The sequence below is a fragment of the Bidens hawaiensis genome, unplaced genomic scaffold (assembly GCF_021521415.1).
Source record: "Bidens hawaiensis isolate Kalapana, Puna unplaced genomic scaffold, B.hawaiensis_p1.1 tig00007615_1, whole genome shotgun sequence".
In the NCBI taxonomy this organism is placed as follows: domain Eukaryota; kingdom Viridiplantae; phylum Streptophyta; class Magnoliopsida; order Asterales; family Asteraceae; genus Bidens; species Bidens hawaiensis.
This window is the reverse complement of record NW_027491531.1, coordinates 360,397-387,168: the sequence shown is the minus strand read 5'-3', so window position 1 is coordinate 387,168 and position 26,772 is coordinate 360,397. Positions and strand designations below refer to the sequence as shown.

General features: G+C 37.5%; 1 protein-coding gene and 1 pseudogene across 1 annotated transcript; one reads left to right on the top strand and one right to left on the bottom strand.

Annotated features, from left to right (window-relative positions):
• Positions 1-4,843: 4,843 nt before the first annotated feature.
• Positions 4,844-6,318, top strand: LOC143635619 (UDP-glycosyltransferase 91C1 pseudogene; annotated as a pseudogene).
• Positions 6,319-7,241: 923 nt separating this feature from the next.
• On the bottom strand, positions 7,242-8,353 carry LOC143635622 (uncharacterized). Its single transcript, XM_077103406.1, has 2 exons — positions 8,321-8,353; positions 7,242-8,227 (listed from the first exon to the last, which is right to left on the bottom strand). Exon 2 carries the CDS (start codon positions 8,019-8,021, stop codon positions 7,242-7,244), a length of 780 nt encoding a protein of 259 aa, XP_076959521.1. The 5' UTR covers positions 8,022-8,227; positions 8,321-8,353.
• Between the last annotated feature and the right edge of the window lie 18,419 nt (positions 8,354-26,772).

Here is a 26,772-nt window from a genome sequence, read left to right as displayed (position 1 = left end):
ACCATATCTCACATTTTTGGGTTAAACTTGACCCTATTGCAAAACGGGACATATAGCAAAATGGGGTCCAGTTGCATTTTGGCACTTTGGCAAACTTGGGGCAAATCACAAATCGTGGCTTCCCATTTGTGGGCCTTTGCAAAACCCATCCTCGCAAACATTATGCTATTGCAAAACCAAGGCTTCGAAAATCTAAGGCTATAACAAATCTAGGCTTCGCATTCTAGGTCTATCGCAAATCTGGGCTGTTTCAAAAGTTCTGCTATTACAAAATCCTTCTATCCCAAAATTCTAAATTTTACATGATGTAACCTGTTGGTTGGGGTGGGGGGGGGGGGGGTGAGCTTATTCACCTTTAAAAGTGCTTTTTGGCAAAAGTACTTATTTACTTATGGCTTTTTCAAAAACAGTTATTAAAAAAAGTGTCTGACTTAAGCTTTTTCTGGTAAAATGACCAAAAATGACACTCTGATCATTTTGTTAGTTTTACACACAATGTTATATATTTAACAATTTTTTTAGACAAAAATGATAATTTAAAACTTTCAAAATATAAAATATAAAATTCTTGTCAAATTTTATAATTTCTTGAGTAGACCTCCCTCATATTAAGCCGTAAACATGGCAAGTTAAACAAGTTGGGTTCGTGGTTTGATCTTATATAATTAACTTTATAAATGTAGTTTACGTGACAATTCAAAAGTGAATTAACAAGAAGTTTGTATGATATATTAAACCATCATTGGATCTAATTTCCTTTTTCAAAATTTGACTACTGAATGTGGTGGTTAACAACAGGAACAACTATAAAATTCATTTGGCACCAACATGCTTACTTTGTGTACGTGCTAAAAATCAAAATATCTCCAGATATCTGAGTGAAGTTTGGTAGCAAAAATATATAATTATTAATATGCAAAATTATGTACCTAGAATTGAATTAGGTCACATAAATTATGAACAGAACATTAAGGGCTGATCTATTATGTCACATTCGTTATTTTCCATTTTCGTTGTACCTGACCCGCACTATAATTCGGGTCTTGAATGATTTAATAAAAGATTATTTATTTATTGTTTGTTAGTATCGTTACGATTCGTTTATACGTTAAAAATCAAGTTATAGAAATTGTAAGCAAACTAGTGTTTTACCGGCGCGTTGCGCCGGGCAAAACTCGGACAGTGGTAAAACTTAAGTGTTGTTAGCCCCTGGTGTTGAGTTGGTAAGTCGACGCGAATTCGGACGATTTCGGTTACATGCGTTATGGGGGTGGCGTCGGTCGGTAAAACTCGGGATTTGTAAAACCCGATTGATCTTGGGCGTTGAGGTGGCGAGTTTAAACAATTTGATCACTTTCCATCATGTTCGTTACCTTACCATAACTATACAAAAAAAATATATATAAAAAGTATACACAACACACATGACCAACAAATTGAACTTAGAAAAAAAAAGCTAATTTTAAACAAAAAAAAACAATCCTTTCCCATTGCAAAGATTCAAACTTGGGAGGCATACCATATATTAGACATAAGAATAACACCACACAACCAACAGGCCAAAAGTCTAAATTATTTCGTAAATGGAAACTATCTATTATATATCAAAACAAAAGTTTAACAAAATGACAACTTTGTGGCACCAACAATATCTTTTATAATATATATATATAATATAATATAAATTGTAGCAAGTTCAGTTGGTTCGTGTTCAGCTCGTTTAACGCGGTTTGCAGCTGCTGGTTTGTTTCACGACTGGTTCAGTTTGTTTATGACTCGTTTAGCCGTTTTGGTTCATTTTATCTTCCAATCTCTATCCAATTCGAGTTAGGATTCAAATTAAAACTTCTGGAACAATCTTTCACCATTATCTAAAAAAAACTCATTTAAAAACATCGTTTATCTTAATATATATCAGCTAATTGATTCAAATACTCGATCTTATCAAGTCACGGTTATCTCGTCATGCTTAGGCTATATATACACGTCCAAAACACTATTAAAAGAAACCACACGATCATCTCACCATCGTTAACATATCCCCTAAGTCAATTTCACCTCAAAAGTCGTCTAGGATCGATATTAAGTTCGTGTTCTTGGCCGGAACCCTAACCTAACGTTCACTTTCATTTCAGATCTGTCTCAGGTAATTAAAATATGGATTTTGATCGGAATTAAACAAGGATTAAAATTAAACTAGGGTTTATATCCAATTTGGGGTTTTTAACACAATATGTTTATCTATTTATGTTTCCATCATATAATCAACTTGTCATGCTGGTCTGATGGCCGGCACTTGTTTGTTAAAGCTGTGAACCGGCCTGCGGCGTGAGTTCGAATCCCCCGAGCCCGGTTTGGGGTTTGGTGGTGGTGGTGTCGTGGGTGGGTGGGGTGGGGGGGGGGGGATACAGGGTGATGCTAACCATTTAAACTCTTTTGAAGTTAAATTTTATAATAGTTTGCCAACGTAATTTGAGTAGATACAAGTTGACTTGTTGACTAACTTGAGTAGACCCGTAGCATACAACATATATATGCCCACATCAACCCATTTTTGAAAATGGGTTATGATTACTACCCATATGGTCGATTTATTCTTAGATGGGCTAATTAAAGTTCATGGGTCACAACTAAGCCCACCAAACTATAACAAACATTACCCCTCTTTGCATTTTTCCTAGCACTTCACTCAGCTCATGGTACTCTTGATGATATTCATGGGCCATTAAGCTTCTAGAATCATTATACGAGGTCATCAACATGCAAAGATTGATTCACAAGTCACACCACATTGATAGGAGCAAATGTTGACTTAACGTATGGACTTCAACCAACCGTCCCTCAAGCTCCTTTTTTCCCTCTTTCCTAAAACATTAACTACATCTAAAAAGAATGACATATCATATGATCACATTAACGCACTCATTCAGTAGCTTTATCATGCATGAGGTTCCCAATTCCGACTATTAGAGATATTCTTCATCAGGTTTGACGTTTCTAACTATGACGTTGACCATTCAATTACAATTATGTTGATATCTTAACTACTAGCGTTGAGTAGTTATGAATCTCATGCTTATTACAAAATTGATGTGGGCTCACTTGTAGATTTTCAGTCGAACGTAACAATTTCACAAATCCAGTAAATATACCAATTTTGTTTGGAATATTAGATTTTAATAATTCAAACTTTGTTCCATTGACCAGTGCTAAATCAGACTCTAAAAAGGTACCACAAAAGTTCCACGTTTTGACATATTGGCCGCCCACGAGCTTTTCACTAATGAGGTTAAATTTGCGTTAGTTTTTGATGACGTGGATGATGATGTGGCAAAATTAGTGACGTGGACTGATTACGTGGTAAAAGATTATTTCTAAATTATAATTAAATTAAATAAACAAAACCGAGCCACTTTTTAATTTAAAAAAAATAAACAAACCGATAAACCTTTTTTTAACAAAAATAAACGAAACGAACTATTTTTCTAACAAAATAAACGAACCAAACTACCTTTTTAAACAAAAATAAGCGAACATGACCACTTTTTTTTTAACAAAATAAACGAACCGAACTACTTTTTTGAAAAAAATAAAACAAACCCAACTACTTTTTTTTAACAAAAACAAATGAATTGAACAACTTTTTTAACAAAATAAACGATCCGACCCACTTTTTTTTTTTAACAAAAGTAGTTTTTTTTAACAAAATTCAACTAATTGAACCACTTTTCTTTAACAAAAATCAACCAACCGAGCCATTAACCGAACTACTTTTCTAATAAAAATAAATCAGGCCGAGTGAATTCAGCACAGCGCACGTTTCGGGTCAGAGTTGTTTCATTTCGGAACGGTGGTGGTGGTTCGGATACTTTATGTTTGTTAAAAAAGTAGTCCGATTTGTTTAATTTTGTTAAAAAAAGTGGTTCGGTTCGTTTATTTTTGTTAAAATAAGTGGTTCGGCTCGTTTTTTTTTGTTAAAAAAGTGTTTCGGCTCGTTTATTTTTGTTAAAATAGAGGTTCATTTTGTTGATTTATTTAAAAAAGTGGTTCGCTTCGTTTTTCTTTTGTTGAAAAAGTAGTTAAGTTCGATTATTTTTGTTAAAAAAAGTGATTCGATTCAGTTCGTTTTGTTCGGTTCGTTTATTTTTTTTAAAGTTGCTGGTTCATTTATTTTGGTTTGATAAATGGTTCGGATTTTTTTTGTTAAAAAAAATGTTTCGGTTCATTTATTTTGGTTAGAAAATTTAATTTAAATTTTAAAATAATATTTTTTTCACATAATTAATCCACGTCACTTTTTGACACATCGTTGTATACGTTATCAAAAACTAACAGAATATAACCCCGTTAGTGAAAAGCTTGTTGACAGGCAATAGGTCGAAACTTGAGACTGTTATGATACATTTTTAAAGTTTGGTTTAACACTGGCCAATAACACAAAGTTTGAATTAGTAAAATACGATTTCCCATTATGTTTCAATAAAACTTGAGTACAATTTTCTGAGTTGGAGACATCAACTATAATAATCTAGAAGATATGGGCTTTTGTCATTTTAGGAGATAGATTTGCAATTACCCAGTGCTACTCTTACACCATCGACTGATAGAAGAAAGCTATGTAAATTATTACAAAAATGTTGAGCGAGAAAGGTGTTTCTCCTGTGTCACAAGAGGAAGTAAAATACAATACCTCTTCCTCTTCATTAAATAAATAGATATAAGCTTATCTTTTATATATAAACTAATAAGTATTACTTTTAGTCAAACATGGCTCCTTGATCCAGTTGCTCTATATTTGCTTGTAAAACTAAAAGTCATTTTTGATGGAGATGAACGGACCTAAATGTATTTGATCACAATCTGTCTTCTTTTAGCTTGCATGTAGAAAACAAGACAGTTGGAGCCACTGATCGAGTACGTACACCATGGATGAAAAAAGTCTTCACATAGTTATGTTCCCATACCTTTCTTCCAATTCTCCAAAACCCTAGCTCAAAGAGGCCATCAAATCTCATTCATTTCCACTCCTAGAAACCTGGACAGAATTCCCAAAATACCCTCTGACCTCTCCCGTATTTTCAAACTAGTCCCTTTCCAAAAGTGGAAGGTTTAACAGAACACGCAGAGTCTTGCATGGATATACCTTACCAAAAAGCCCAGTTTCTCAAAATAGCATTTGATATTATTGACTTTTCTTCAGACCTCAACCCCAAAAGTTGACTGGATCGTCTTTGACTATTCTTCCCATTGGCTGCCCTCACTTGCATCAAGATTTGGTGCTTCTACGGCTTACTTTAGCCTTTTCACTGCCGCGACACAAGCGTTTCTTGGACCGCCGTCTTTATTGTTGAATCCATAAGTTATAAGATCAAAGGCTGAGGATTACTGTCGGGTGCCTGAGTGGGTCCCGTTTGAATCAGACATCAAGTACCATCTCCACGAGGTTACAAAGTACACCGAGGGTGCGGCCTGGAATGAATCTGGTGTGTCGGATACGGTAAGGTTTCTAGCCTCAATCAACGGTTGTGATTTGGTGTTATTCCGCACGTGCTATGAATTTGAACCCGAGTGGTTTGATCTTGTTTGCGAGCTTTATCAGAAACCTGTCATTCCAGTTGGCGTCTTGCCCCCGTCTCAAGAAAATTACGAGTTTGATGAATATGAAAACTGGGGTGTTATTAAGAAATGGCTAGACGAGCAACAGGTTAACTCGGTTGTTTACGTTGCACTTGGAAGTGAGGCGGTTCTAAGTCAAGTTGAACTTAATGAGTTGGCTTTAGGGTTAGAGCGTTCAGGGTTGACTTTCTTCTGGGCGATAAGGAAGTCAATTGCCGAGTCAGCTCAGTTTCCGAACGGTTTTCATGACCGGATCAAGGGTAGGGGTATTGTTCACATTGGATGGGTCCCACAAGTTAGGATATTGAGTCACTTAGCTGTAGGTGGGTTTTTGACTCACTGTGGATGGAACTCTACTATTGAAGGACTCACGTTTGGACGAGTTTTAATATTTTTTCCTGTTATGAACGACCAAGGTTTGAATGTGAGATTATTGACTGGAAAGAAACTAGGAGTAGAGATTCCTAGAAACGAGAAAGACGGGTCTTTTACGAGTGACTCAGTTGTTGAGTCTATAAAGCTTGCCATGATGAGTGTAGAAGGGGAGTCACTAAGGGCAAATGCACTAGAATTGAAACGAGTGTTTGGAGATAAGACCAAGAATGATTGTTATATTGATGCTTGTGTAAATACCCTCTTGAAAAGGAAACCCTAGTGCTTTTATGTAATAAAGGGAAGCAACAATGTAGGAAACGATTATTTTGATAACTAGTAAAAGTGCCCGCACGTTGCGGCGGGACTTAGCAGGATTTCGGTTAGCGTGTGGTCCGGTTTGTTATGGCACTTTTAAATTTGGCCCTCCCAATCTTATAGCAATGTTGACTAAGTTGTTTTTTTTAACAATTCTTATGGAAAACCTTTATTGTAACTAAGCATTAAACATTGTGAATCACATAACGAATTCGATTTATAAATGTTACAAGTTGTCATCAACAACGATCTTAAGGGCATTTTGGAATAACGAGTTACGGGTATAAGCAATTTGGTATATAAAGAGTATGTGATTGTTAATGTTGAGACTGATTTCGTGTTAACATTAGAGCTATTGCAAAGGTTTGTAATTGCAATGTTACACTACTGAGCAAGAAACAATTTGATTTAAGTTACGTACTATTTGTAAAGTTACCATTTTAATGCATACTTAACATTATTCTATTAACAAAAATATACACTAAAACAAAAACAATTAATAAAAATCAAACAAACAACCACCCTTGTTCCCTTGTTGGGGTTATAGTCCCATTTCCCCTCAACCATCTTTAAAAAGAGAAATCTTTAGTTTTTTAGAAGATCATACAAATGAAAAACTCAGTTATCAATCTTTAAAAACGAATCTAAAGTATTTAACAAGGGTTGTTATCGCAACTATTTAACCCACGCCCCTGCCTTCGTAACAAAACGGGAATCTAAAGTATTTAACAAGGGTAGTTATCGTAACTATTTAACCCGCGTCCCTGCCTTCGTAACAAAACCGGAATCGTCAACCTAACTTGTACATATCCAAATAACACTATTTTCCTTTTCTTTAAAAACTCCAATGAGTTTTGTAAACACGGAGGCACTGGTATGTCCTTCAAAATAACTGGCTCCATCTCGAGCTTCTACCGGTGATTTTGACTCGGTTTCTAGACAATCGCGACGCTTTCAACCTCATGATCAAAGGGTATTATCATCTTTTCACCTTCTCCTCCCAACCGCCAATGAAGGCGGCGATTGTGATCCGTTGCTAGCGACATTAACGACCTGTTCGACTCACCGCACCATTGAACAATCGAGTAATATGTCGCTAAAACAATCTGCAAACATCCCAAATCTCTCCAGTTTGCATTTCCCAACTTTTTTCTAATCCGGTCAACTTGAGAAACTTTGTCTTCTGCATGATTAATAATCCAACTCGCCACTGACAAATACGGATTACCCGACAATAGTTCAAGTCTTCCCATATTGCCTTCGAGTTTAACAACTCCACCAAAAGTGGAATGAAGAACCAAAACATAAACGCAGTCATTGCTAGCGGATGTATACTTGCTTAACGTTCTCGACAGCATTATATGTGCAGCAAAAAACAAAGCTTTGCATATAGAAGAAGCCGACAATGTAAACCCGTCTTCGTTTACAATACCGGGCCCAAAAAATGCAAAGTGGACAACCTGGTCCCACCTTACATGCGGGTCGGATTCGTTTCTTGAAACTAAAGCAGCTCCACATAGAGAAACAACTCGTCTTCTAGCTATTGCTTTCTCCACAGTGTAAAATTTAGATCCCGAATAACGAGGACACCATATCAAAAATGAGGATGGCCCGTTTTCATCCCATAGTGTATGCCATAAAGAATCAGTTACAGCATGCAAAAAGTCTTCAAGTGCTAAAAATTCTTGTTCTTTTGAGGTGTGAGAGCATGGCATGCGGTGTAACTGTTGAAATAACACAGATTCCAATGCGAAATCGATAATTTGTAACTCATCGATTGAAAAAGGTGATGCAAAACTGTTATCTGTGACCCATTCTTCAAGATGGTGTGTGAATAAATCGATGTCAGTGAGGTTTCTTGCGATTTCTTTGGTTGTTTTTAATGCTTGTTTTGAGCTTGATGCACTGCGCGAAGATATAACTGTATTTGGAAGATTTTGAAATTAGTTATTGGAACTTATAAGTTGGATAAACTAAAAAATTAACTGCATATTATTAGACTAATGATGCAAACCTGATTCAGTTTTTCTGAAACTTCCATCTAAACTTTGTCGACCAACCGAACCCAAATCGTACTGACTTGAACCTAAACATGTAAGGATAACATAACGTCGTTTATACGTCTGTATAGTATGAAAATAAAGTACTTTTAAGAATCTTTAACCTGTTATGCTAGCATAGATTTTATTTTGGGATTCCTAAGGTGGTGTTTGGATGTGTGTTTGTCACAATGACAATAATGGCTTTCCGATTATTTAGTGTCAAATTAGCTAAATGTGGCCAAGCAGATAAGAAACTGTATGGAAAGTGAAATTGTAGATAATTGTAAAATTACCTACCTAACCTGGATCTAATCAACTGTTGATCTAATTATCCAATTCTAAAAGGGGTAAATTGGTCTAATGTTACACCCCTAGGCGACTACTAATCCTGATAAAGGCAGTAACTTTATCTACACACGTCTTATTTTACGAGTTCAGGAGTGTTTGGATGTGCGTTTCTAAAACCAAAACCGGATAATTTGGTTTTGGTAATCTTTAAAAAACACATTTATTAAAACATATGGGTTGATTGAGTCAACCTATGAACCACCAAGTTGACACAAACGACCCGATTACATAAATTTGTGGGGTCACCTAAGTCGTTTAGTCTAAACCCACCCAAACAATGGAGGCCATGTTTGGTTTGCGCCATGTAAAACAATCACTTAAAACAGTTTTCAGAAATTACCCTGAGTGTTTGAATTTCTTCTCTTGACTTTGTGTCATTGTTTTCTTCCTCACGCCCTGTTCTTGAGTTTTTATAAAGGAGGGAAAGGAAAGGAAAACTAAGGATAGTTAAAAAATGGGTGTTCTTGAGTTTTTTTAGGATGGAAAGGAAAAGAGTAGGAGGAGTTAGAAGGGATTAAATTAATGTATTTTCCCAATAAGTTATCCTCCCAAAAATGGGATGATTACTAAGGATAACTATTTTTTAACATAGTTATCCTTTCCTTTCCTCTAATTTCCTTCCAACTCAAGAACACACCTAATTAAAAAAAATTTCTTTCCCTTCCCTTTCTTATCCTTCCCTCTCCTTTCATTTTCTTTCCTTGGTTAAAAAACTCAAGAACAAGACGTCAGAGTGTGAATTGAAAATTTTCCTACAGCAAAAATAAAAAGTACAGTTAATTAGTTAGTTAAAATTGAATAAATAAACATGCAAAAGTCGGAAAATTGAATACTTCTAATCAGCAGCAAGCAATTTGACAATGTCATCTGAAAGTATTCCTTATTTTTTACATTGTTTCACCTTCATTAAGTCGTCCACTTATTTATTTATAATTTGGGTCGTTTATCTTCCGAACTTGTATATTTTTCCATCATCCTCGTCAGCTTGCATTATCTTCTCGATTCATAGCTGCAAATAATTAGTTTATTAGTTTAAAAAGAGGGATAGTAATTCCTAAATTAGATCATTCTTAAGCTATACCCAAACTGCAACTCAACCCGGATTTTCAAAACTACCTAAACGACTATGAAAACGTCTTGTTCATGCACTATGTTCGGGGAGGTTAGCGTTCGTTTGTTCGTTTAGAGACATTCGTTTACCTTTGTTAGTTTACGCTTCGCGGCGGGAATGTGCTTTTAAACTAATGTGCCAACTCACAATAACAACTTGCAATGATACTTAACTATGTTTTCGTAAATAATGAGTAAATTTGAGCATACGTAACACACCGGCTTAGAAGAAAAACTAAATGAAACAATCGAACATAGTAAATTTGAGGCCCAATCATATATCACTAACCAATCGAACAAAAAAATTACAAAACTATATCATGATAACAAACCATAATTCTATAAAAATCTTCAATTAACAAAGTAACAAATCGAAGAAGTCCAATACCTGTAATCGAAGAAGCCATAGCCCATAACTGATATCAGAAGACCAGAAGTCAATTTAAAACTCTAATTCAACAAGAGTAGAGTATGATTAATTCAACCAGAGTATGATTAATAAATCAGCGTGAACACAATCTAAAATCAGATTGAAACCAAGAATTAGAGCCTGAGAAATCAGAATGGCAAATCGAAAATTAATTACCTTTATAGTTTCATTGGTCGCAGATGAAAATCGAACCAGAAGCAGGTGCTGCCGATCGGAAGGGATGTGCTCCGGTGCATCAAATGGTTGGAGGTGGGGCCAAATCGGAAAACACGGACATCGAATGGTTGTAGGTTGGGCCAAATCCGGCGCATGACGGTGGCAAACACGAACCCTAACCCACAAAAGTTAAAACTTTTGAAAGGAGAACGATGTTATGAAGACTACGAGGGCCGCTGAATTTGAGGTAGGGTTTGCTTTGGGGACCACAGTTTTAAGGCCATGAAGAGCCACTAGAGCGGTTTAGCATTCAACTTAAGGTCATTCAATGGTCGCTAGAAGAGATAAAATAATCCCTAACGGATGTCGAATTCAATTTAGCCGGAGAGTTGAACAAAGTGAAGTGAAGACATGGCCGGAAACTTAGAATGCATTTATTATACCGGCGTCTCACCGGAAATGTATCAATTACTCTTTTGTCCTTATTATATGTTTTATAGATAATATAAATAATAAATAGAATCACATTCATCGTGTTGAGTGTACCAAAATCTTAAGTAAAATAAAACTTTAATGTATATACCACAATTTAAAATTTGTGCTAAGTCAGCTAGGATTATTTAACGAATTTATGCTTCAATCAACAATAATATGAGTTCGACTTTACTGCTTTGATTAGGAATCTCAAAATGAACATCTACGTATACTATTAAAACAATAGAGTTTAAGTCAACATGACCTATTTCTATTGATTTATTTTTAATCTTTCTATTTTTATCTACCACTTCTCTATTTTTCATGTGAATAAAATAACTTTAAAATAAATTAAAATACTAGACAACTCAATTCTATTATATGATTATTGATTTCATATGATTATTGATTTCTATTAATTAATTTATATTAGTCTCCATTCAAATAAATTAAATTCTAATTAAATGTGTTAAAAACAAAACATTAAAACTCAATTACTATATTTCTTAATTTCCTTCCATATTTCAAGCTATTTCAAAATCCCTAATTTTATGATGTAAATAAATTACATTTATACATTCTTTTTTTTATTCAACTATTCAAAAATCTACTACTTATGTATATATATTATGACATTCACATAATAATCCTCACACCATCACACCAGATTTTGCAAAACCGTATTTGTTTCTTTGCAAGGTATACTTTTTTGGCCGTGCTTATATAATTCATTTTTTTTACTTGTTGGTTCAAACTAGAATTATTCAAAAACTAATAGTTTGTTTATTTTTATTTTTCACAACCAGGAAGATGGAGCCAACAAACATTACAATGTTGAACCAGTTGAATGTGCTTAACAATGATTGTGTCTTCAAGGTTCGTATTTTGAAACTATGGCACCTCAAGGACCATAACAAACCCAGAGAAGATTGGTTGATAAAGATAATTTTACAAGACAAAATGGTATTGTTACATAAAAATAAATAGCTTACCATAATCCAGACTTTTACTTTCATTTCAAATTACTCATTCATTAATTTTAGTATATTATTCACACAATTTTGTACTAATTATTGGATGATGAATGTTTTTATATTTATTGGTTAGGTTTTCACCGATTTTGTACTAATACACATTTTTATGTTTTTCTGGTAAGGTTATATCGTTTTCCGGTAAGGTTTACTTTTGTTCACATAATTCAAATCTTATTTATTTATTATGTGATATTACTATTAATATTTAATTTTATCATTTCAGGTTATTGTCCCCAACTTGATATAATAGATTGGGGATTTGTTGACAAATGTCTTATTTTTTGTTTAATGTTAATGTATATTTTTGTTATTATTCATGTATTTATTTATTTTTCGCAATTCATGTAATTTAATATATTAATATATAATACGGAAATAAAATTTAGTTGATCATTCTATAAGACATTAAATTAGTTATAGTAAAATAATCAATCTTATATTGTTGTTGGTCAAATTCCAATTAAATCACTAATGTCAACGTAATTTGAAACATTATTATACTTTCCAATATTATCGTATTTAATATTTTAAAATAATACACATTTAACATGACATTTTAGAAAACGATTTTCACCATTCAAATTTGGATTTTCATTATTTATATGAAGTTTACAAAAATGTGTTATATAGTTTGACTTTCACGTTATTCAAAAACCGAAATTTAACGAATTTTACCATTTCATTAATTTTCAATATTGATGCCTTAAAAAAATATTTTTAATAACCATTTCTAACTATTTCAAGTTATTATGATTTTTATGTCAATTTCAACTAAATCTATTAATATATTTATTCCTAAACATAAAAAATAAAATATATAATAAAATGTGCATTTATTTAATTTGGTTTTTATATAATCCCTTTAATTTATGGTTAATATTCATAACATATTTAAACCATTATTTGTAATGCCCCATTCTCCGTGCCTTACTTTGGCGTTGGATTTACTCATAAACACAGTTCTAAATATCAGAGTGAATTAGAACTTTCGCGGAATAGTAATAAAGATCAACCGTAACATCCCAAAATCTCAAATAATAATACTTTATATATTGTTCTTACAATGGAAAGGTTTACTTGGGTTAGTAAATAAAATAAAAATAAAGAGGGAAAGAGAAGTATGCTAATTAGATGGATTAATCATGGACTAAAAAGGAAAGATGGGCCTTAGGTCCATGGGCTTAAGGGAGTATAAATACCCCTTAAACCCTAAACCTTTCCATTTCCATCCACCTTATCCATTTTACACCTTAAAACACACACATACCCTCTTAAGGGCGATCGCAAGCTAGAACAAGAACGAGATCAAATCAAACCTTTTATTGATAGATCTTTGGGATACAAGCTAAATACAAGGTCAAGGTTCATAACTAAAGCCAGCCGTAACCTAGAAACATCAAAAGGTATGTTCTCTATGATTAAAGGTTACATTTTTATGAACGTTTTGCCATGAAACTTGACCCTAGAGTAGATCGGGTCTAGATGTTTCATAAAAATACAAACTTGATGACTAAAATGGACTTAGCAAGCTTAAGGTTATGAACGGTTCATCAAGTGAACCCTAGATCTAGCCTAGAACGTTTTAAACCTATAAAGGTCCAAGCTTTATGCCTAAAACGAATTAGATCTAGATAATGGAATAGTGACGGGTGTAAAACGGTTGTATGAATAGAAAGGGTAGTTAAAGTTCTGGTTTTAAACTATAAAATAGATACTGAGATGGGTAAAAATGATTAAAATAGAAAGATGAGCTGAACACACATAACCTGAGAGTTTTCGGTTAGATGGGTTTTCGGTCAAAGGGATGGGTTCTCGGTCAAACCAAGGTTCTCAGCCAGAACAGGTTCTCGGTCAAACCAAGGTTCTCGGCCAGAACAGGTTCTCGGTCATCGTGGTTCTCTGCCTTGAGTTCTCGGTCATCCAGTTCTGTTGGGCCTGAACCTAGTTGGGCCTGGGTGCTTAAATGGACAGTTGGGCCTGACTTAACTAGATCCACAAACCTTAAGCCCATAACCCATCTAGATAAACAAGCCCAACGTAGAAACATATTGGTTAACTAAAATACCAACTTAATCAAGTAAAAGGTTAATTGACAAAAACATATTTAACAGTTAGCCGTGCTCAATTAAGGAAGGGAATAACGATTAACGGCGAACGTAACAGGATCCAGGTGAGTTTCTAGCCCCATTTCCTTGTTATGTTTTCGGGGCTGTGTGCATACTCGATGTGATAGTTAATACACTTACCTTAAATGGTAAGTGTATGCCATGTATGATTTATGTGATAGATATTATGTTATGATTGTGAATGAAAGCTTGTCGGTACGTGAACGATCTTCGGATATTGCACGTATTGACAAGAGAGGTATGTATATGAAAGATGAATGTGTATGATATATATATATATATATATATATATATATATATATACACGTACAACATATGAGTATGTAATAAGGATTAAAGAAAGTATATGTATGTTACGGGTATGTAAAGACAGTATGTACGAAGAAGAAGCAGTGAGGGATCAGACCCTAATAATATCTGAGATAAAGAAGTGAAAATGGATCAGACCCTAATAATATCTGAGATAGACAAGAAAGGGATCAGACCCTAATAATATCTGAGATAGACAAAGGAAAGAGGGATCAGACCCTAATAATATCTGAGATAGAAAAGGAAGGGATCAGACCCTAATAATATCTGAGATAGAAAGGACAGTAATTATATAATATGGAATAATAAAGTATGAACGTGTGTATGAAATTATGTAATGAAAGTAAATGAGTAAAGTCATTATTATATGTCCTCAGTTGCGTAATTGAAGATAAGAAAACGTATTGTATGTTGTATGATTAACTAGAACTCACTCAGCGTAGCTGACTTTTAGTATGCACGCAGGTGAGTAGAATGAGACAGCTGGCTTGAGCGGGGTACATGGTAGAAGAATAAGAGTCTGGCATCTGAAGACTCAAGATGTTTTATGTTTATTTACGTTTAATCTAAAAGACAAGAATGTTTGTTGAGACATGTTTATGAAGTTATATATAATGTTTTATGAACGTTTTATATTCCGCGTAAAGTTTTAATTATCTCTGATGTTTAGAACTGCGTTTATGAGTAAATCCAACGTCCAATGTGAGACACCGGTAACGGGGCCTTACAAGTTGGTATCAGAGCAAAGTTCGAGAGATTTAAGCATCCCATATGCTTAGACTCGAACAGAGAATGGGATTTAAGTAAGAAAAGAAAGGAGATGCCAGTCCAAGAATGCCATGTGTCGCTCAAGCAAGCCCAGTAAAGGTAAAATGTATTATTGAATAATGTATGTTAATATTAGAGACATGATTAATTGATTTCCTTGATTGATTAACTGTTTAAAGTAGAACCAGCACAAATAGACTCATAAAGGGAAGTGTATAGGACACGGAAAGTAACGTGATCAGCTAATCACAGCTGGCCCCTGTTATTACCTGTTAGCCTTACTATCCTTGTACTAAATAGTTCCTTGAGTGATGACGTTTGTGTTTTCCCTTCCTAGAATACAATGGATGGAACGGGGGAAAATGTGGGGGCTGGAGGTCGCACTGGGCGCCATGGCAGTCCTCGTCGTGTCTGACAACCTTCGGTAGAAGTAGCTTCCAACACGAGGGACAAAGGAAGCGCAACTGGAGGAGACCTGAACAACAACGAAGGGGTTCAACTAGACCCCGTAATTCAAGCAGCTATTGTGCAAGCTGTAGCAACTGCTGTGAAGAATATGAATCCCGAAAAGTCCGGGGAAAAGAGTAAGAAGGACGATGAGGAGGATAAAGGAGAATCGAGTGTGGTTAAGTCGGTGAAAGTAGACGATAGGAAGAGAGGCCGAGGTGGGTGAAACTATAAGTCCTTCAAGGGATGTGAGCCGCCGAAGCTGACTGGTTTAGGAGACGCAATCGCTACTCTTCAGTGGATAACCGCCATGGATAAAATTATCTGTATTAGCGAGTGCCGTCCCGACCAAGCTGTGGGTTACGCTACTCAGTCTTTTGGTGAAGAAGCAATGTACTGGTGGGAGTCAGTTGAGCAGAGGAAGAGTCCGGAGGAGTCCAAGGCAATTAAGTGGGAGGATCTGAAGGAGTTGGTAATGAAGAGGTTCTGTGCTGATGAAGAAGTTGAAAGAGTTGAGATGAAGTTTTTGAATTTGAAGTCGGGTAAGATGACACACCGCGAGTACACTACTGAGTTCAACCGCCTATCTAGGCTCGTGCCAGACATGGTGAACACTGAGGCCAAACGAATCAAGTGTTATGTGAGAGGGCTACCACAGTACGTCCGCACATTGGTCAAGACTAGTAAACCTGCTACTTTTGACTCTGCTGTCGAACTTACAGAGATGGTTTACGATGATCTAGCAGTGGACGATGTGGTGGTAGAAGAGAAGAAATAGAAGAAATGGGTTGTTCCTGCTAAACGACCTGGTACTCAGTTGTGGAACTCCAAAGATAAGAAACAGAAGGTGTTGGAAAAGAAGTCATGTAAGACTTGTGGTAAGATGCACGATGGTGAGTGCAAGTGGGGTACCGGTTCTGATGTGTGCCATAAGTGTGGGAAGACTCATGGTAGAGAGTGTAGACTAGGGTCAAATGCCTGTTACAAATATGGGAATGTGGGCCATTACGCTCACGAATGCAATGCCGAACCCACGTGTTACAAATGCGGGAAGAAGGGTCATATGGCAAGAGAATGTACTGAAGCTGGTGGCGGTGGAAGGAAAGAGCTAAGCCAACAAGGCCAAAGACCAGGACCTACATGCTAACTCAAGAACAAGCCAAGCAGATTCCCGATGTCGTGACATGTACGTTTTTAGTAAATGGTGTTTTTGCTTCGGTATTATTTGATTCAGGTGCGAATAGAAGTTTCGTAGCTACACCATTTAGTAAATTAGCTAAAATGAAATGCTGCCAAGTGTATGAAACTTTTATAGTAGAAACCGCTAGTGACACTTCGGTTAAAATAATAAAAATGGCTAAAGACGGTAAGATAGAGTTAGAGGGACACGAGTTCCCTGTTATCCTGTATGTTATGACCTTGGGAGGGTTCGATGTGATTTTAGGTATGGATTGGTTGTCTGAGTATGAGGCTCAGATAGTGTGTAAGAGTAGGGTAATAAGGTTAAAGTCTTTGGATGGTAGTACGGTGACGGTTTATGGTGATAAGGAAAGTTCCGGGCTTAATGTCATTTCGATGATAAAAGCCGAGGGTCTGTTAAGGCGAGGGTGTGGTGTCTACCTGGCGTATGTTGTCAACGCTATGGCTGAGACGAAAGAAATAAAAGATGTTCCTATCGTGCGTGACTACCCAGAAGTATTCCCAGAGGATCTTCCGGGGTTGCCTCGGGAGCGAGAAATAGAATTCCAGATAGATTTAGTACCAGGAGCCCAACCCGTTGTAAAAACACCTTACCGTCTAGCACCGTCCAAGATGAAAGAATTGATGTCCCAATTGCAAGAACTCCTCGACAAGGGTTTTATTAGACCGAGTGTTTCTCCGTGGGGTGCACCAGTGTTGTTCGTGAAGAAGAAGGATGGAAGTATGAGAATGTGCATAGACTATCGTGAGTTGAATAAGCTTACGGTAAAGAATAGATATCCTTTGCCAAGGATTGATGATCTGTTTGACCAATTGCAAGGTTCAAGTTGGTTCTCACGAATAGATCTTAGATCAGGCTATCATCAGCTGGAGGTGAAGGAGGCACACATCCCTAAGACAGCGTTCCGAACGCGGTATGGACACTACGAGTTCCTCGTGATGTCATTCGGTCTAACAAATGCTCCTGCAGCGTTCATGGACATGATGAATAGGGTGCGTCGGCCAATGTTGGATAAGTCAATTATTTTCTTCATCCACGATATATTGATCTATTCAAAGAGCGAGTCTGATCATGCTGAGCATCTGAAAGAGGTATTGGAGACTCTGAAGAAAGAGAAATTGTATGCTAAGTTTTCGAAATGCGCGTTCTGGTTGCGTGAAGTGCAATTTGTAGGTCATGTGATAAATCCTGAAGGGATTACCATGGACCCAGCTAAGATTGATGGGATAACAAATTAGAAGACTCCGCAGAATCCGACTGATATACGAAGCTTCTTAGGGCTAGCTGGCTACTATAGGAGATTCATCGAAGGTTTCTCCAAGATAGCCGCACCGTTGACCAGTATGGCCCGAATGACGGTAGTGTTTAGTTGGGGTAAGTTCCAAGAAGAAGATTTTGAAGAATTAAAGAAGAGACTCACGCAAGCTCCAATCCTTGCTTTACCCGATGGTGACGAGGATTTGGTTGTTTGTACCGATGCTTTATATCGTGGGTTAGGTTGCGTGTTGATGCAGCGAGGAAAAGTGATAGCTTATGCGTCTAGACAGTTGAAAGTCCATGAGAGTACTTACCCGACGCATGACTTAGAGCTAGCAGTTGTAGTGCATACTCTTAAGATTTGGAGGCACTACTTATATGGTACTAAGTGTACCATCTACACGGATCATAAGATTTTGAAGTATTTCTTCGAGCAGAAGGAACTAGATATGAGACATAGGAGATGGTTGGAGTTGATAAAGGATTACGATTGCGACATCAAGTACTATCCTGGTAAAGCTAACGTGGTCGCCGACGCGCTAAGTCATAAGAACGAGGAAGTCATTGCAACAACAAAGTCATACCAGCTGATTATGAATACAAGCCTTTTTGAAGAAATCATCAAGGTACAGTCAGAGGTGTTAGTAGATGAAGGGTTAGTGAAGAAGGAGAGAGTTTATGGCTAGCAAGATGAGTTAATGAAAAACACTCATGGTGTTAAGACTAGATTTGACCGTATGTGGATCCCGCGCCATGGTGATCTTAGTGGTCGAATCTTAGACGAAGCTCATAAGTCAAGATACTCGATTCATCCTGGAGCTACAAGATTTTTTATCAAGATTTGAAAAGGTACTATTGGTTTCCGGGAATGAAGAATGATGTGGTGGAATATGTTAGTAAGTGCTTAACCTGTTTACAAGTCAAAGCCGAACATCAAAAGCCTTATGGGAAAATGCAACCCTTGGAGATACCTGAATGGAAATGGGAACACATCACCATGGATTTCAAACTAAGCTACCTCGTACAGCTAAGCATTATGATACCATCTGGGTGATTGTGGACCGTTTGACCAAAAGTGCTCACTTTCTGCCTATACGAGAAGCCATCTCGTCAGAAACGTTAGCAAGCTTGTTCATAAAAGAGGTTGTATCTAAGCATGGTGTACCGTTATCGATCGTGTCTGACAGGGATACTCAGTTTACTTCGAGGTTTTGGAAGAAGTTACATGAAGCGATGGGAACGAGATTAAACATCAGTACGACATATCATCCTCAAACAGATGGGCAGTCTGAAAGGACGATCCAAACCCTTGAGGATATGCTACGTGCTTGTGTTTTAGATTTTGGTGGAAGTTGGGATGATCATCTGCATCTGGCAGAGTTCTCCTATAACAACAGCTACCATTCGAGTATTGGTATGCCACCATTTGAAATGCTTTATGGTAGACGATGTAGAACCCCGGTGTGTTGGGGTGAGATTGGACAAAAAGAAATGGGAAGCCTAGAAGTTGTTCAAGAAACTTCATCAAAGTTCGATCAGATTAAGGCTAGAATGAAAGCTGCTCAAGATAGACAGAAGTCGTATGCTGATAAGCGGCGATGACCAATTGAGTTCAACGTTGGTGAAAATGTGATGCTCAAGGTCTTGCCTTGGAAAGGAATCATTCGTTTTAGAAAAAGGGGAAAGTTGAGTCCGAGATACATTGGACCACTCAAAATCATAGATCGAGTGGGTGAAGTAGCTTATAAGCTGGATTTACCTGAAGAGTTAGAAGGAATTCACTCAACTTTCCATGTTTTTCATCTGAGAAAGTGTCTGGCTGATGACACGTCACACGTGCCATTGATGGACATTAAGATTAATGAGCAGTAGAACTAAATTGAGCAACCGATAAAGATAGTTGACCGCAAGGATAAACAACTTGGTCATAAGATTATACCCTTAGTGAAAGTGATATGGAAGCACCGCAAGAGATCGGATGCCACTTGGGAAGTCGAGGAAGAGATGCGCAAGTTTTACCCTAATCTGTTCATGTAATAGTTAGGTTTCGGGGACGAAACCTCTTTAAGGAGGGAATGACTTGTAACATCCCAAAATCTCAAATAATAATATTTTATATATTATTCTTATAATGGAAAAGTTTACTTGGGTTAGTAAATAAAATAAAAATAAAGAGGGAAAGAAAAGTAGGCTAATTAGATGGATTAATCATGGACTAATAAGGAAAGATGGGCCTTAGATCCATGGGCTTAAGGGAGTATATATACCCCTTAAACCCTAAACCTTTCCATTTCCATCCATCTTATCCATTTTACACCTTAAAACACACACACATACCCACTTAAGGGCGGCCGCAAGCTAGAACAAGAAACCGAGATCAAAATCAAACCTTTTATTGATAGATCTTTGGGATACATGCTAAATACAAGGTCAAGGTTCATAACTAAAGCCAACCGTAACCTAGAAACATCGAAAGGTATGTTCTCTATGATTAAAGGTTACATTTTTATGAACGTTTTTCCATAAAACTTGACCATAGAGTAGATCGGGTCTAGATATTTCATAAAAATACAAACTTGATGACTAAAATGGACTTAGCAAGCTTAAGGTTATGAATGGTTCATCAAGTGAACCCTAGATCTAGCCAATAACATTTTAAATCTATAAAGGTCCAAGCTTTATGCCTAAAACGAATTAGATCTAGATAATGGAATAGTGACGGGTGTAAAACGGTTGTACGAATAGAAAGGGTAGTTAAAGTTCTGGTTTTAAACTATAAAACAGTTAACTAAGATGGGTAAAAATGATTAAAATAGGAAGATGAGCTGAACACACATGACCTGAGAGTTTTCGGTTAGATTGGTTTTCGGTCAAAATGTGTTTTCGGTCAAAGGGATGGGTTCTCGGTCAAACCAAGGTTCTCGGCCAGAATAGGTTTTCGGTCAAACCAAGGTTCTCGGCCAGAACAGGTTCTCAGTCATCGTGGTTCTCTGCCTTGAGTTCTCGGTCATCCAGTTCGGTTGGGCCTGAACCTAATTGGGCCTGGGTGCTTAAATGGATAGTTGGGCCTGACTTAACTAGATCCACAAACCTTAAGCCCATAACCCATCTAGATAAATAAGCCCAACATAGAAACATATTGGTTAACTAAAATACCAACTTAATCAGTAAAAGGTTAATTGACAAAAACATATTTAACAGTTAGCCGTGCTCAATTAAGGAAGGGAATAACGATTAACGGCGAACGCAACAGGATCCAGGTGAGTTTCTAGCCCCATTTCCTTGTTATGTTTTCGGGGCTGTGTGCATACTCGATGTGATAGTTAATACACTTACCTTAAATGGTAAGTGTATGCCATGTATGATTTATGTGATAGATATTATGTTATGATTGTGAATGAAAGCTTGTCGGTACGTGAACGATCTTCGAATATTGCACGTATTGACAAGGGAGGTATGTATATGAAAGATGAATGTGTATGATATATATATATATACACACACACACAACATATGAGTATGTAATAAGGATTAAAGAAAGTATATGTATGTTACGGGTATGTAAAGACAGTATGTACGAAGAAGAAGCAGTGAGGGATCAGACCTCATAATATCTGAGATAGAGAAGTGAAGAGGGATCAGACCCTAATAATATCTGAGATAGACAAGAAAGAGATTAGACCCTAATAATATCTAAGATAGACAAAGGAAAGAGGGATCAGACCCTAATAATATCTAAGATAGAAAAGGAAGGGATCAGATCCTAATAATATCCGAGATAGAAATGAGAGTAATTATATAATATGGAATAATAAAGCATGAACGTATGTATGAAATTATGTAATGAAAGTAAATGAGTAAAGTAATTATTATATGTCCTCAGATGCGTAATTGAAGATAAGAAAACGTATTGTATGATGTATGATTAACTAGAACTCACTCTGCGTAGCTGACTTTTAGTATGCACGCAGGTGAGTAGAATGAGACAGCTGGCTTTAGCGGGGCACATGGTAGAAGAGTTCTAGTTACCTGCGTGCATACCATGTGCCCCGCTCAAGCCAGCTGACTCATTCTACTCACCTGTGTGCGATTGTAGGGAACAGACCCTTTAAATACCCTTAAAACCCTAATACTTTCCATTTTCATACATCTCTACACCATAGCCTACACCATTAAAAACAAACTTCTCCAATTCCCGTTTTTGAGAAAATCACCCACAAAGACACAATGATTCCCGTAGATCTAACCTTCGGATCGGTCTCAAATTTTGACTGAGTGTTCATGGTATATAAATTAAGATTTCCACTGATTTGATCTTCGATCAGAGGTCGGGAAGTTCTGTTTTTATCAGCAAAACCATAGCAGCTCAAAAGTGAAGATTCCGGAGACTGTTCAGCTGTTCCGGTGACTGTAGCAGCAGTTTCTAGCGAAGGAGAGCTGATGGGTTTGTAGATAGGGACAAGAAAATTCCGTGGCCGCTTGAATCACTCAAATCAGAGTTTGTTTGATATGGTTTTGGGCCTCTCGAGTGATTTCAGACAAAAACCTCAAAGGTACGTTTTTGTTAAAAAGGCTTACTTTTCATGAACGGATTTACATAAAAATTGGTAGGATGATAAATCGGGTCATGATTATTGATAAAGTAATGAAATTGATAGTAGATGAGTTAGTTGGTTCATTTCAGGTATAACAAGAAGTGTTCGGTTTGTGAAAAGGACGGGTAAACGAGGTCGGTTTTGCATGAAACTTAGTAGGATAGTGAATCGGGTGTAGTTATACAATAAAAATGCAAACTTGATGCTTAAAATGGACTTAAAGAACTCGTGGTTATAAACGGCTCATAAAAGAAACCGTAGATCTAGCCTTTGAATGTTGTAAACCATAAAGGCCCAAGCTTTATGGTTGCACGGGTCAAGTTTTGGCTGAAAACGGTTAGGGAAATGTTTATGGGTTAATATCAAACAATAATGAAGTGTTAAGGTCATAAAATGTAATAATAATAGTGATAAAAAGGGCAAACGGTTTCAGCTCGTTCGAATACAAGCCTATATTGGATTATGTAGGTTCCCAGCCAGATCTACACAATAGTATCTCGTAATACGAGGGTGCGGAATCCCCTACGTATACGTTACGAGAGTTAAGACGATAAACACGTTAATGACAAGCAAACACACGAGTATATAAGAGAATACTTGGTATATTGCCCAGGTAATAACCAATAAACCAAAACACGTAACACAAGAATGTTACTAAACAAGTCGTTCAACTCTATCAACTGAGCCGAAGTTAGACATATATATTAGCGACAACTTCGCCTAACATACTAGGCGAAGTTGTCCTAACTTCGCTCAATTCAAGTTCGCCAAAACATAAAAGCAAACTTAACAAGTTCAACACAAAACGAACAATTTAAACGACTACAGACACAAATAAACACGAGATAATGAACTACTGGCATCATTTACCAACAGACTCCCCCTTAGCAGTAGCTTCATATCTCTATCATCTTTCACGTGTCTTGTAACCCAAAAAACATGCACCATCCGTCTTCAAGCATGAACTCCCTGTCTTACATAGACAGAGACCACCCTCTGGTACTTCTTTGCTTCGTCTTTCCGCGCAGGAATATAGAAAATCTTCTTATCATTAAGTACCTGCAAATCAGCTTGAGACAAGTTAACCAAGTGCATTGGATCATACACTCTCAGAATCTCCTGTTCATCTTCATCTTCCATCACGGCTTCAGCAGTCTGACAATCAACATACCACCACTTGAGATCCTTCAATACATCCTTGGGCATCAGCTTCATAGGAGCCTCTTTTAAACAACGAATTGGTTTATACTTCATCACCATCCAGGGCTTGCCATCAACCCGCATTCCACGTTCCTTATCTTCAATCAGCTTCCCCTTTTGAGGCTTCAGAAGCTCAAACTTTTTATCTTTTACACATTCCTTCCACATGATCTTTCCAACCCATCTCGCAAAGCTATCATCACTTCTATTAATCAATATCAAATGAGCCAAATCTTTCACTTCACACTCATGCAAAGTGTTGAGCGATCTCAATGCCTTCTTAAAATACTGAACCCCATCATATCGCTTTATCATAAACAATTTTAGCTGTTCATCATACAACCAGCAGATAATACCTTTCTTTGATTCAACGTAGCCCTTTATATTGTAACTTTTCTTGAACATTGTCGGTACCACTGGCTTATTTGTCTTGAAGAACCATTGAGCACATTCTTCTTTCCATCTTGGTTGCTCTTCCCACTCAGAATCACCAGTCACATTTTCATCTTGACCCAACTTCACTTCATCAACACTTGGAATAGCATGCTCAACATCATCATCAACTATCTCTCCTTCCTTTAACTCACTTTCAATTTCTATCTGTTCCCCAATTTTTTCAATCTCACTAGCCATCAACACATCATCAACTAACTCATCCTCAACATTACCTAACTCCTCCTCATCGTCGACGACCACCACAGTCTCACCACCTGTACTGCCTGACGGACCAGCAGACTCCCCCTAAGATATGGAAGTCCCAAGATTTTGTTCAGTTCTTGGCAACTCACCACCTGCATCTTTCGATGCATTGGGATCATCGTCTCTGTCTTGTCTCTTCTTTGTTCTCAGCTCATCACCTTTGCAACTTGTCTCCCCCTGAGATGCTAAGAACTGCTTCAACTGATCAAACAGCTTACCATGCTCAACAAGCAGTGCAGCCTGAAGTTGATTCTCGGCCACCAGTCGATTAATAGCTTGTGTCTGAATAACGTTTACCCTAGACTGTTCAACAACCACCCTTTCAAGAGCCGCAATCCTCTCAGAGTCAGACAAAGTTGTATCAAAATCAAAGTTCATGTGGGAGGTATCTTGAGCATACGGTGGTGGAATCTCTAAGCTTACAGGAATAGCAGATGTATGCTGAATAGTAACCGTGGGCGGTATAGAGACAGGTAACCCAGCAGTGGCTACCAGCGTGGACTCAACAAATATAGCAACCACCACTGACGGAGTAAGGGTAGGAGGTGGCAAAGAAGCAATCTCCGGTGCTGAGAACTGGAACGTAGTCGGAGGAATACCAAAAGATGACGATACGGTCACCCGAGATACACTCGAGGTTACCGGCAATGGAACTGCCAAAGAAGCAGGTAACATAGACATACAAGATAACGGTGGTGGAGTAAAATGGACAACACTTGAACTTTCTCCAGCTCTGGCCCTCTTTGATCTATGAGCAACACGATACAGCTCATCCTTATAATCTGACTCACTATCATCAGAGTCCTTATTTCGTTTTCTTTGAAGTCTCTCTTGGGCAACCAGAACACGATGTGTTTCCACAACGTCATCGATAGAATCAGATATGGTTTCCTCTGAATCCTCCACGGAAGCAATAGATGGTCCCACGGATGGAATAGCTGTGGAAGCAGGCATAACAGTAACCTCACCCACCGAGGCTTGAACTTTAGCTACAGGATCAACTCTGTCCATATCAAAGAAACCTTACCCTCCAAAGGCATCCTCAAGATCAACCTGTTTTTCGGGAGCTGCCACAGGGTCAACAATAGGTGCTGGTTGTACCACGGGTGGTGGTTGAACCACAGAAGGTGGTTGAGGGATATCAGCCTGTTGCGGTACTGGATCATTAAACTCATCTTCTGGAGGAGCAACATAATCAGGATTCACCAAATAGACAAACAACGCAGTGTGTCTTGGACGAAGTTCAGGCTTTCTATGAGCACTAGATGACATACATTGTGCAAAGATTCTCTTGCTCACACTTTCAACATAAGAGATAGGACGACGTTGTGGCAAATTTGGAGCAACATGATTGAGAATCATCTGTAAGAATCGAGGGTACATCAAAAACCGTTCTCGTGCAACTGCGCGTCGCTGACTATCGATCTCATAAAAAACCATTGGGCTGAAACTGTAAGGCTTGTTGTAAGTCAAAGCAGTCATAGCAGATTGCATCGTCGCACCCATACCATCCGTACCAGCCTTGCGACCAGACATCCAGACAATCATCACGTGCATTAAGAACCGCCACTAATCCAACAAGAACCCCTTATGCCTCTGAGAATCCTCCAAAGGACCTGAATACCCCATACGAACAAACGCACCATTCCTAAAAGTAGCCGAAAACTCAGTAGGATCCTCAGTCGTCTCAACCCCAAACTGTAACGCTTCCTTGATCTGATTCGCCGAGAACTGTACCACCTGGTCGTTAACGGTAGCACGCATCACTGGAGATTCAACCCGACTTTCATATTCAACTGTCCTCCAGAAGTCTTCAATGTTCGGTAGAGATATCGGTAGAGTAGTTGTAATGGCATGAAAGATACGTGAGCGAATAAGAAATGAAATGATCTCACGAAAGTCATCAGTTCCACGAGCATTCGGATCCAGGGTGATATACATGTTGTGACCCGGGAAAAACAGTCTCTTATCACCTCCGCCTTCATCACCACCGGTACCACCAGCACCAGCCACTGCAGCCATATCTGCCAAACAAACGAACTAAGTCAGATTTCTACATCAACAGGTCTTAACTTCGCTGTTCTACCACTAGCGAAGTTAAGATGTAGCTCAGTCATGAACTTCGCTGAACAACGTACATTGCATGTTGTAAAGATTTCTAACACAGAGTGTTACAGTATCAAAGCGAAGATTACACTACTAGAACCCGAAGTTTATGCAGCGAAGTTGTTTCATTTGCGAACTTGCAGTAACTTCGCGATAACCTAACT